The following is a 12,217-nucleotide window of genomic DNA, read 5'->3' as shown; positions in this document are numbered from 1 at the left end:
AATCATCTTTACAATTAAACTATTAGAGTCTATACAACTTAGTTTACAGATCAGGAATCAGTAGTGAAAGCATAAAAGTTCTTAAATTATTGTATTTTATTTTTAAAAATTTCTCCCTGTGGACACAAAAGCAGTGGGCACCTTAAATTTCTTTATCATCACACTATCTTAAAATTAAGTAATATTATCCCAATTTTGCAGGTAAGGAAACTGAGGCTCTAGAAAGGGCAGTATCTTGCACAAGGTTACCAACACATGTGTAGTGTTTTTTCTAGTGTGTTAACAACACAGCATGTACAAAATCAAAGGCTGTAACTATAAACTGTAGAGAGCAAGGCAGATAATATAAATGCTAGGTGGTTCTGTGGTGAATTGGAGACCTCATGCCCTATTTAAAGGCAGAAACCAACACTCAGCTAGGGCCAACTGCTGAAATATAGGCATGTGGGTCCAATTGGTCAGATCTTTAGATCTTAAAAAAAGAGGCTGGCTATCTCAAATTTTATTTTAATTTTTTTAATGTTTATTTTTTTATTTTTGAAAGAGAGAGAGAGGGTAAGAGAGAGAGAGAGAAAGAGAGAGAGAGAGACAGTGCACCACCGGGGGAGGGGCAGAGAGAGACAGAGACACATCCGAAGCAGGCTCCAGGCTCTGAGCTGACAGCAGAGAGCCTGACGGGGGGCTTAAACTCATGAGCCGTGAGATCATGACCTGAGCCAAAGTCAGATGCTTAACCAACTGAGCCACCCAGGTTCCCCTAAATATTCCAATTAAAAACATTTTTTTAATGTTTATTTATTTTTGAGAGAGACAGAGACAGAATGCAAGTGTGTTAGGGGCAGAGAGAGGGGGAGACACAGAATCCAAAGCAGGCTCCAGGCTCTAACTGTCCGCACAGAGCCCGATGCAGGGCTTGAAACCATGAGCTGTGAGGTCATGACCTGAGCTGAAGTTGGATGCTCAACTGACTGAGCCACCCAGGTGACCCTAAATATTCCAATTTTTAAATGTTGGCAACTGATTCAAATGTTTAAAAAACAGAATGGTCCAGATTTGGCCCACAGGATGACAGTTTGAAAATCTGTACTAAATAAATGTTTTTAAACTGACAGATTAGTGGTCTAAGAATACAGATGGTCCCTGACCAACAATGGTTATACGTACTATGTTTCAACTTCCTGAAGGTGTGAAAACTGTAAACATTCAGTAGAAACCATACTTCAAATTTTGAATTTTGATCTTTTCCTGGGCTAGTAATATGCAATGTTATACTCTCTTGTAATGCTGGACAGTGGAAACAAACCACAGCTCCCAGTCAGCCATGTCATCACAATGATAAACAACTGATACCCTTACCACCATTCTGTACCCATGCAACTATTCTGTTTTCACTTTCAGTACAGTATTCAATAAATTATATAAGCTATTTAACACTTCATTATAAAATATGTTTTGTATTAGATGATTTTGCCCAACTACAGGCTAATGTAAGTGCTGTGAACACATTTAAGTAGGCTAGGTTAATCTAGCCTAGATTGTTGGTTGGTAGGTTATGTGTATTAAATGTGTATTATGCGTATTAAATGCATTTTCCACTTATGATATTTTCTTCTGATGAATTTATCTGGATGTAACCCCACTGTAAGTTGAAGAAGATCTGTGCACTGACACCTCAACTTCAATATGAATAATTAATTAACCAAAGTAATGGGGGCTAGGGTGAAATCACAGCATCAGTATTAATCTCACTTTCCGTTGAATATCTCACTTTCCATTGAACTATCAAAAGTTCTCAAAGTAAAGCCACATGACTGAAAAAAATGCTTCTATTTCAGGACCTGTGGCGAAAGTATCAATAAACAGGCCAAGAGTAAGGTCATCAGTAAAAAAGACAGATCCTGGATAATATTAAAACCAAAAAAATCTGTTCTTAAGTAATTAAAATTAGCTGTATTTGTGTGATAGAAAATCTAAATCATAATTAATTCACACTGAGGCTTTAAAATAATGGGAATGGACAGGAATCACTATTTTGTAATTGTCAAAAGATATGACAGGGAAAGAAATTTATGTTGTCAATTTTTTTAACTTCTAGAAAGCCATTTGAAAATACAGTACATGCTTTGACAAACAATAAACTAAGCCTTACTTAAAGTTAAGCTCTGACCTACTGGTACTTAAGAATCAATAAAATGTTTAACTTTTCCATTCAAAAAGTCATAGGGATGGCAGTGTTTCATTATTTTCCTTTTTGAAATATACATTAAGAAGGGCAGGAGAAAGAATGGAGAAAAAAAAATAACTGGTAACATTTTTGGCCTTTATGAAACAACTGTATCATTCATTAATTATAGCTGTACAAGGTGCTGTAATTTTGAAGATGGTTCAGTAGGTTAATTATTATTTAAAAGTTTAAATGAAGTCATCAATGTGGTACAGGGTGGCTTCCTTCTTTCCACTGAAAATAAAAACATTCTGAAGACAAAAATAAAGTTCTAAAGAAGATGAAATAAGATATTAGTCTTAAATCCATGATGTAACTAGTAATGTCTTGTTATAATGTTATTTCAACATGTTCAAAACTAAGCAGGATCTCCTCCCAGCTCTGTACAGTGACTCCCACTTTTGCTTTTTCTTAGATCTGAAGACACGATCTCCTATTTGTAGCTTAGAAATACTTCAAATCACAGCTTTGGGTTTTGTAAAAGGAGAAAGTAGCCTAGTTACATTTGTATTTACTCCTGTACTCCATTTATATTTCACTTACTTAAAATAGTGGGAACTCATATTAACTAACAAAGTGTTAATAAAGGCTGGGCAAATGACTTTAGCTCTGTCCCCAAGTCTGCCTCTTGAATCAGGATAGCACTGTTATGAGAATTTAAAAAATCATATAAAGTACTTAGCATATACAAGTGTTCAATAAATGTTAGCTCCTATGGTTACACAATAAAATGGTTACTTACTCTTTTGTTGAGACAAATAACAGGCCACAGGCTGCAACCCAGTGTGCAACAGCAGCAGAGACAACCACAGAGCAGCCATTTCACATTGACTGGGAGAGCCTTTTTCAAACATGCATTCACTCGGCCAATGCTGGTCTTAAATTCTTCTGGGGCCACCTACAACAAGGGCACAGTCTTTATTTAACAGTTTGTGGGAAGCTTTCCACTATTTATCTTTAAACTTAAAGGAAATGTCTGTATTATGACAAAGGCTTTAAGGAATTACATGTCTAAAAATATTTCCTCTGTATACATATTACATACTCTGGATGACATTAGAAAGCAAAACAATATAATTTCGTGTTTATAGAATTTATTCTGATATTCAAAAATAATCTTCTGAAATTACCAACAATAAAATGACAACAAAATTGATGGTAAGAATACCTGTCAAGCAGTTTTCCTACCAAATATTCTCATTATTCAGGCAATATTACGGTCTCTAATCATTCTGACTAGTAAGACTAGAAGCATAATATAACAATAAAATTCTAAATACTACAAGAGGAAATGGAATTAAAATGAGACTTTGGCAATATTCCTGGATTACTTTTAAAAAGGCAACTCTTGAAACTTTTTCTCCCTGGCAAATTTGCAATGTAACAATTTTAACACTTGCCATTGTTTGTAGGGAAAAGCTACAGTAACAAGACAGTGAGGAGTGATTATATTAAAAAAAAAGGCCTTAATATTCAGCATAAAATGGACTCAAAACTGCTGTAAATTTTCAGATTTGAAAGGTCTTTAAATATACAAATTTAATATTTTAAATCACTACCTCCATTCCTGGAAGTGGCTGCTTGTGCCTCTCTGTAAACAATGATAAAGTCAGTTCAAAGGAAAGAGCATGACAGACATAAGATTAATACCAAAAATTCTGCTTGAAGGTTACACAATTCAAAGCCATACTAAAAATATTTTGCTTTCAGTGAAATCACATTTCTGGATCACAAAAATTATTCCCTTTCATTTAAAAAACTGTTAGACTGTAAAATCTATATGGAAAAATTCCAGCATCTGGCTGTAAAAGCAAAAATTATGAAAATACTAGAAAAAATAAGTTGCCATTAAATAAAAACCCCTTTAGAATGTTTGGTATAAAAAATAGTTTTACAACTCTTTCAAGTAAAAATTGTACTAGAGGAATCAATTTATTACACTTTATCTTTTAATAAACATGTCTTAGAATCAACACTACAAAACATATACCCCTTAGCAGATGTTATAAAGATACATGATCAAAGAATTCAGCACCATTATGATTAAGACATTAATTATACTAGCTTTATTAGAATTGTTCATGCCACTCAATAAAATTAATTGCTTAACCCATAAATTTGATTTTCCTCCTAATATGTTAACCAACAACAGCTGTAAAACTGCAAGGCTCAAAACTGTATTTACAAAGGGTAAATAAGTTAATCTATTCTCCACCTAAATTGTCAGCAATATGACCTAAAGACAATCACTGAGTAAAAAGAATTCCAATTAAATGACTAACTTCTTGGGATAAATATGAAAATAAATTCAGAGAACCATGCCTTATGACTGAAAAACAGAACATGATAACAGGCTAAGCATATTAGACAATAAATCAAGATTTGGATTCTAATTACTTATTAGTTATGAAACATCCTAGGAAAATTCATTTTAATTTCTGAGTTTTAGTTTCCCACCTAGTAAAATGACAATAAAACCCTTTCTCTTACATATCTCACAGGAAATGGAAATCATAACTTAAAAAGAACCTCATGACCAGAATGCTTTGAAAAGGGAAGCCAGTGAATCCTATCTCTTGACTAGATTTGGAGAAAGAAAAGCAAAGCTCTTGTTTGCGTGGAGTCTCACCTTAAGGCAAGGGGTTTGATCTGGCAACCATTAATAATCCACAGACTTGCTACACATTTTATTATAAACAAAAGGATAATTAGCTACACTTTTTTTTAATTCTTAATTTTAATTCCAGTAAATTAACATACAGTGTTGTATTAGTTTCATGTGTACAATAGAGTTAATTCAACAGTTCCATACATCACCCTGTGCTCATCATGGCAAGTGATCATCACCTTAATCCCCTTCGCCTATTTAACCCATCCCCCACACCCCCTCTGGTAATCGCCAGATTGTTCTCTATAATAGAGTCTGTTTCTTGCTTTTTCTCTCTCATTTTTCCCCTTTGCTTGTTTTGTTTCTAAAATTCCACATATGAGTGAAATCCTATGGTATTTGTCTTTCTCCAACTGACTTATTTCACTTAGCATTATATATACTCTCTAGCTCCATCCATGTCATCACAAAGGGCAATATCCTGAATGATATTCCTATAGATACAGATATATATCACATCTTCTTTATTCATTCATCAGTTGATGGACACTTGGGCTGTTTCCAAACCTTGGCTATTATAAATAATGCTGCTATAAACAAACATCGGGGTTCATGTATCCCTTTGAATTAGTGTTTTTGTAGAGTTTGGGTAAATACCCAGTAGTGCGATTGTTGGATCATATAGTAGTTCTATTTTTAACTTTTTTGAGGAACCTCCATACTGTGTTCCACAGTGGCTGCACCAGTTTGCATTCCTACCAATAGTACATGGGTGTTCTCTTTTTCTCCACATCCTTTTTATGCCACTACCATACTGTTTTGCTTACTATAGCTTTGAAATATAACTTGAAGTCTGGAAGTGTGATGCCTCCAGCTTTGCTTTTCTTTCTCAAGATTGCTTTGGCTATTCAGGGTCTTTTGTGGTTGCAGACAAATTTTAGGATTGTTAGTTTTAGCTATGTGAAAAATGCTGTTGGTATTTTGATAGGGATTGCATTAAATGTGTAGATTGCTTTAGATAGTAAAGACATTTTAACAATATTTGTTCTTCCAATCCATGAGCATGGAATGTTTTTCCATTTCTTTGTGCCGTCTTGAATTTCTTTCATCAGTGTTTTATGGTTTTCAGAGTCTAGGTCTTTACCTCTTTAGTTAGGTTTATTCTTAGGGATCTTATAGTTTTGGGTGCAATTGTAAAAGAGGTTGTTTTCTTAATTTCTCTTTCTGCTGCCTCATTATCTGTATATAGAAATGCAACAGATTTCTGTATATTAATTTTGTATCCTGTGACTTTATGTTTATCAGTTCTAGCAAAGTGGAGCCTTTAGGATTTTCTATATATATTATCATGTCATGTGCAAATAGTGAAACTTTGACTTTTTCCTTGTCAATCTGGATGCCTTTTATTTTTGTTGTTTTTGCTGTTGTCTGATTGCTACAGCTACAACTTCCAGTACTATGTTGAATACCAGTGGTGAGGGCAGACATCCTTGTCTTGTTCTCACTTCTTTCCCATTAAGGATGATGTTAACTGTGGGTTTTTCATAGATGGCCTTTATTATGATGAGGTATGTTCCCTCTAAACCTATTTTGTTGAGGGTTTTTATCATGAATGTGCATTTGAAAAGAATGTACTCTGTTTCAGGATAAAATGTCTGAATATAAGTGTTAAATCCCTCTGTTCTAGTGTGTCATTCAAAGCCATTGCTTCCTTGTTGATGTTCTGTTTAGATGATCTGTCCATTGATGTAGGTGATGTGTTCAAGTCCCCTACTACATTATTATATTACCAATTAGTTCCTTTATGTTTGGCCATAATTGTTTAATGTATTTGGGTGCTCCTATGTTGGGTGCATAAATATTTACAATTGTTATATCTTCTTGTTGGATTATCCCCTTTATTATTATATAGTATCCTGCTTTGTCTCTTGTTACAGTCTTTTTTTAAAAATTTATTTTACTTTAAAAAAAGTCTATTTTAAGAGAGACAAAGACAGTGTAAGTGGGGAAGGGGCAGAGAGAGAGGGTGAGAGAGAATCCCAAGCAGGCTCCACATTGCCAGTGCAGAGCCCGATGTGGGGCTCACACCCAAACCAAGAGTTGGACACTTAACTGACTGAGCCACCTAGGTGCCCCCAGTCTTTGTTCTAAAGTCTATTTTATCTGATAAAAATGTTGCTCTCTGGCTTTCTTTTGACATCCATTTGCATGATAAATGTTTCTCCCTCATCTCACTTTCAACCTGCAGGTATCCTCAGGTCTAAAATGAGTCTCTTGCACATAGCAAGCAAATAAAGACGTCTTTTTTTTTTTTTAATCCATTCTGTCACCTTATGTTTTTTGATTGCAGCATTTAGTCATTTACATTCAACATAATTATTGATAAATATTTATTGCCACTTTATTACTTGTTTTGTGGTTGTTACTGAAGATTTTCTCTGATCCTTTTTTGTCTTTCTCTATTTCATGGTTTGCTGGACTTCCTTAATGATATATTTGGATATCTTTCTCTTTATTATTTGCATATTTATTAGTGGTTTTTGACATATGGTTACCATTAGGTTTGGATATAACCTCTTCTGGATATAGCCATCTATATTAAGTTGATGGTTATTTAAGTTTGGGCACATTCTTTTCTCCTCTCCTCCCCACATTTTAGGTATATGTTATTGTATTTTATATCCTTTTTTTTGAGAGTTCCTTTACTTTTCACAGAAAAAATTTTGTTTACTGTTTTTGTGTTTCCTACCTCTACTCTACACTGTCACTTTTGGTCTCTCCACCCAAAGAGTCCTTTTTAATATTTCTTGTAGAGATGGTTTAGTGGTCATGAACTCCTCTAGTTTTGCTTGTCTGGGAAACTCTATTTCTCCTTGTATTTTGAATGAGCCTTGCTGGATATTATTATTATTATTATTATTATTATTATATTTTTTTGGTGAAAAAAAGGTGATTTTATTAAAGCATGGGAACAGGACCTGTGGGCAGAAAGAGCTGCCCTGGGTAGAATATTCTTGGCTGCAGACCTTTCTTATTCAGCATTTTGAATATATCATGCTAATCCCTTCTGGTTTACAAGTTTCTGTTGAAAAATCTCCTGTTAGCCTTATGGGTTTTCCCTTGTAATTTAATGACTACTTTTGTCTTGCTTTTTAAAGTATTTTTTTCTTTATCACTATATTTTGCAAATTTAATTACAATATGTCTATGTGTCATCTGCTTTTGCTGAGTCCGCTGGGGGCTCTCTGTGCCTTCTGGATCTGGAAATCTCTTTCCTTCCCCGGATTAGGGAAGTTTCCAGCTATTATTTCTTCAAACAAATTTTCTTCCCTCTTTCTCTTTCTTCTTTTTCTGGGACTCCTATAATATGAATGCTATTTATTTTATGTAGTGGCTGAATTCCCTAAGTCTATTCTTGTTTTTGCATAATTCTTTTCTCCCTCTTTTGTTCAGCTTGATTACTTTCCATTACTCTGTCTACTAGGTTACTAATTCATTTCTTTGCTTCTTCCATCCTCTGTTCATTACATCAAGCATGTTTCTCATTTCATTTATATTGTGCTCTTTATCTCTGCTATGTTATTCCTCATCTCTGTGTTAAGGGTCTCACTCACGTTTTCCACTTTTTTTCTCAAGTCCAGTGAGTATCCTTATGATCACGGCTTATATTCTCCATCAGGCATGTTACTTACATCTGTTTTGCTTAGATCTCTGGCTATGGCCTTGTCCTGTTCTTCCATTTGTCTCCTCATTTTGCCTGCCTCCCTGTGTCTCTTTCTGTTTGTTAAGAAAGTCAGTTTTTTCTTCTGTTCTTGAAAGTAGTGATTTTATGAAGAAGTCCTGGAGTCCATGTAGTGGTGTCCCCTGTTCACCAGAACCTGGTACTTTAGGAGAGTATCCTATGGTGTTGTTATGCCCTGCTGTTTTGTCTGATTCAATTTTCCTTTCAGTGCAGATATTTGCACTGAGTCTTGGCATGTTGTGGGCTGTGCTTGCTTTCTGTGGTGCTAGTGGGACTTAGCAGGCCAGCTCTGGTCGGGGGGCATCACTGGGGAAGCAGTGATAGGAGCAGAAGGGCAGTGTTACCAAAATTTGGTCTGGGCCACTAGTCCTGTGCTGGATCCCCTGAAGCACTGCAACAGCTGGGGGCTGTTTGCAGGGGTGGCCAAGGGCACAACGCTGGGCATGGTGTGCAACAGTGGCTGAGGGTGCATGGTTGGGCACAGCATGCAAGGGCTGCCAGGGGAACATGACTAAGTGTGGTGCACAAAGACACCTGTGGGCACTTAGGGGCAATGGAAGGTATCCAGAGAGGTCCATGGGTAGGTATGGCACTCGATGGTCAATTAGCTATATTTTGAATGCAAATTCAATGCTCTTTAGTTCTTCAATTCTTTAGAGGAAGAAAAAGAGATGTCCTTTTAAAGTACAAGGTGCCAAGTTGCTATCTTAATATTTAACTCTCAGGGGCACCTGGGTGGCTCAGTCGGTTAAGCATCCAACTTCGGCTCAGGTCACGATCTCACTGTTTCTGGGTTCAAGCCCCGCGTCGGGTTCTGTGCTGACAGCTCAGAGCCTGGAGCCTGCTTTGGATTCTGTGTCTCACTCTCTCTGCCCCTCCCCTACTCACATGTGTGCTCTCTGTCTCCCTCTCTCTCAAAAATAAATAAACATTAAAAATTAAAAAAAAAAAGATTTAGCTCTCAAACAGTGAGACTCAACTTTTTTCCTAGTGAATTACTGAGCAACCAAACAGAAATTAAAATAAGGAAAATATATTTATATACTTAGCTCTAGTCTAATATAACATTACTATCAATTTTCTTTAAATTGTATATCCAGAAACACATTTTTGAAATATGGTAAATTTTGATATAAGCTCATGTAAATCACAAAATTATTAAATCTGTCTAGTCACAAATTTTTTAAATCCTTATTTAAAAAATTTTTATTTTTTTAATGTTTTATTTTAGAGATAAAGAGAGAAAGAGCATGTGGAACCCACTTCGGGTCCTCTGTCTCTTTCTCTCTGCCCTCCTCTGCTCATGCTCTCTCTCTCTCAAAATAAATAAATAAACATTAAAAAATAAATTTAAAAAATGAAGTAAAATTTTTACTTAAGATATTTATTTAGAAGTGTATAAGCACAGATAAAAAAATAAAAGTAAAGCATGAAGCCTAAGCCAGAAATGAATCAGTCCAAAATGTAAAACTTGCTTTTTGTTTAAAATATTGTGAATAAATTATATGCCAAGGTATATAACATTTGTTATATAAGTTTTCTTTTACTACATGCTTCTGTAAACGAATTAACCAAAACTTTTTAAAAAATGCAGTAAGTTTCTTTCTTTCCTGCCAATAGTTTCCACCTTTAACACATAATAGTATCCATTAGTGCTCTGTTACCATGGGCAAACTAAAAACTACAATATTGAAGTTACTACAAATGAGAATTCAGAGTTTTTGAGGTCAAAAGATAAATATATTCAAAAGAAAACTTTTAGCAGAATTTCAAACAATAAAATAAAATCTGCATTTTGACTTTAAAAGAATGCTAGGATTCTCTCTGAAAAAAAAAATCTGTATTTGAATAACAGTAAAAGTCATAAAACAAATGATAAAGGCATAGGAAATGAGAATTGGTTAACTCAATTTTAAACATTGTGAAAAAAAGGTTTAGTTAACTGTGTGGAATCAGACTTTTACTCATTTACTTCTACATAATTGAGAACCTTTAGTAATGAAGGTTAGATGGGAGCCATTTACTTTCTAGCTGAACGGCAGGTTGTAAAGAAATATTTGATTCCTTTTGACTTTCTTGGAAAGAAAAAAGAAAACCACATCATAAAGTTGGGGGAAAGGGTCATAATATTTTATAACAGGATGCAAGAGACTCTGCAAACAGAAGACAATATAAGCAAAACCCAGCAAGACTGTTTTGCCTCCTTCAACCATGGGGAACACAACTCTATCATTCACTTGTCATATTGGATCACAATGGCAATGGTCAATTTTATGGCTTAGGTTTCCCCCAACACACACACTAATCTCCCCATAATACCATTTAATTGTTTCAAGCTGAGAGCTGGAAGCTTTATTTCTTTTCTAAAGTTCTGTGGTTCTTTCATTTTCTGGTCACCATAATCTTGTGTGTATGTACCTGTTTGGTATGTCCTATCATGACAGGAAGACTTATCTTAAATGAAACAGGGGAAACAATCTTTTCTGAACTTAAAATATAAGGTTACCTTTTTATTTGTATTAGAAGCATTAACACATAAGTACAAAATTAATACTGAATCACAAAGCTTGTCAAAATGACTCTTTAGGTTTTCAGAATTAACTGCAATTTTTCTTAGTTTAGGCATAAAAGCTACTTAGAATCCCACTCACCCCAAAAGACTGATTTTGTAAAAGGTAGATTTATTTTTCTATTTTAGATACCGCAATTTATTCATTTTTAAATATTTTACACAAAGACTACTAAGTTTCAAATTCAGATAATCCTTTTAGTTTTTTTTTTTTTCTGGTTCATATAATTCTTCTTGCCTCTTCCTCCAGTTATCAGAAAAGCATTTTGATAATTCATAATAACCTATACAAATACAATAGTGCCTATGGGACAAAAATGGTCTCATTAAAGGGAAAATGAATACAGCTAATGTTATCACCCTGTGACTTTTAAAAATCAGACTTTCAGAATTTCTTTTACTGTTTTCATCACCAAAAACTAAACCAAGAAAAAAACATCACAGTATCACTTATACCTCATCTAATATATGAGAAATCTTGGATGTTTTAAATAATGCACACTAGAATAAATATCCAATCATTGATATGTGCTACAAAAACGGTCACCTGAAAAGAGAGGATATCTTTAAGAACAGCTCATGTCCAGATCATTTAGGTTTTGTAAATGAATACTAAAAGCAGCTTAACATTCTTACTCTAGTTGTAAAGAAGAAAAACTAGACTATCTTTTGCGATGGCGGAGTTTGTAGTTTTAGAAGGCTTGGAAAAAAAATGAAGTGTGAAGAAATATTCAGAAGATTGCTTGAGCACATAAAACTGGCCAGTTTCAAAGATGGATTAATTTTGTGCCTGGGAACTCCATTCTCTGACATATTTTTGATTATTCATCTTCTATAATTCCTTTGACTTGTAATTCAAGCTTTTAAAAACCAAACCAGTAATAAAACTGGATGTAACTGCCCAGACAACACATGCAGCAACACCAGAGAAATATAAAGAACAAGTTTTCCATTGGAGATGTTTTAATTCACAGTTTTTTAATATTGAATTTGTCATCTTTCCACAAATATATTATTATTCAAGAGATTTTTCCACAGCTATTTTTTAGAGAAAACATTTATGATTAATTCATA

General features: G+C 34.4%; 1 protein-coding gene across 2 annotated transcripts in view; it reads right to left on the bottom strand.

Annotated features, from left to right (window-relative positions):
• CHIC1 (cysteine rich hydrophobic domain 1) overlaps nucleotides 1–12,217 on the bottom strand; it is a 68,462-nt gene that overhangs the window by 35,455 nt on the left and 20,790 nt on the right. For both annotated transcript variants that reach the window (XM_049643982.1, XM_049643983.1), the window contains exon 3: nucleotides 2,967–3,122. In XM_049643982.1, the coding sequence (XP_049499939.1) occupies nucleotides 2,967–3,122 (156 nt within the window). The remainder of the gene's footprint in view (nucleotides 1–2,966; nucleotides 3,123–12,217) is intronic.

Source organism: Panthera uncia, chromosome X, assembly GCF_023721935.1.
Source record: "Panthera uncia isolate 11264 chromosome X, Puncia_PCG_1.0, whole genome shotgun sequence".
In the NCBI taxonomy this organism is placed as follows: Eukaryota; Metazoa; Chordata; class Mammalia; order Carnivora; family Felidae; genus Panthera; species Panthera uncia.
Note: the sequence above shows the minus strand (reverse complement) of the source record. Positions and strands in the feature narration are given on the sequence as shown.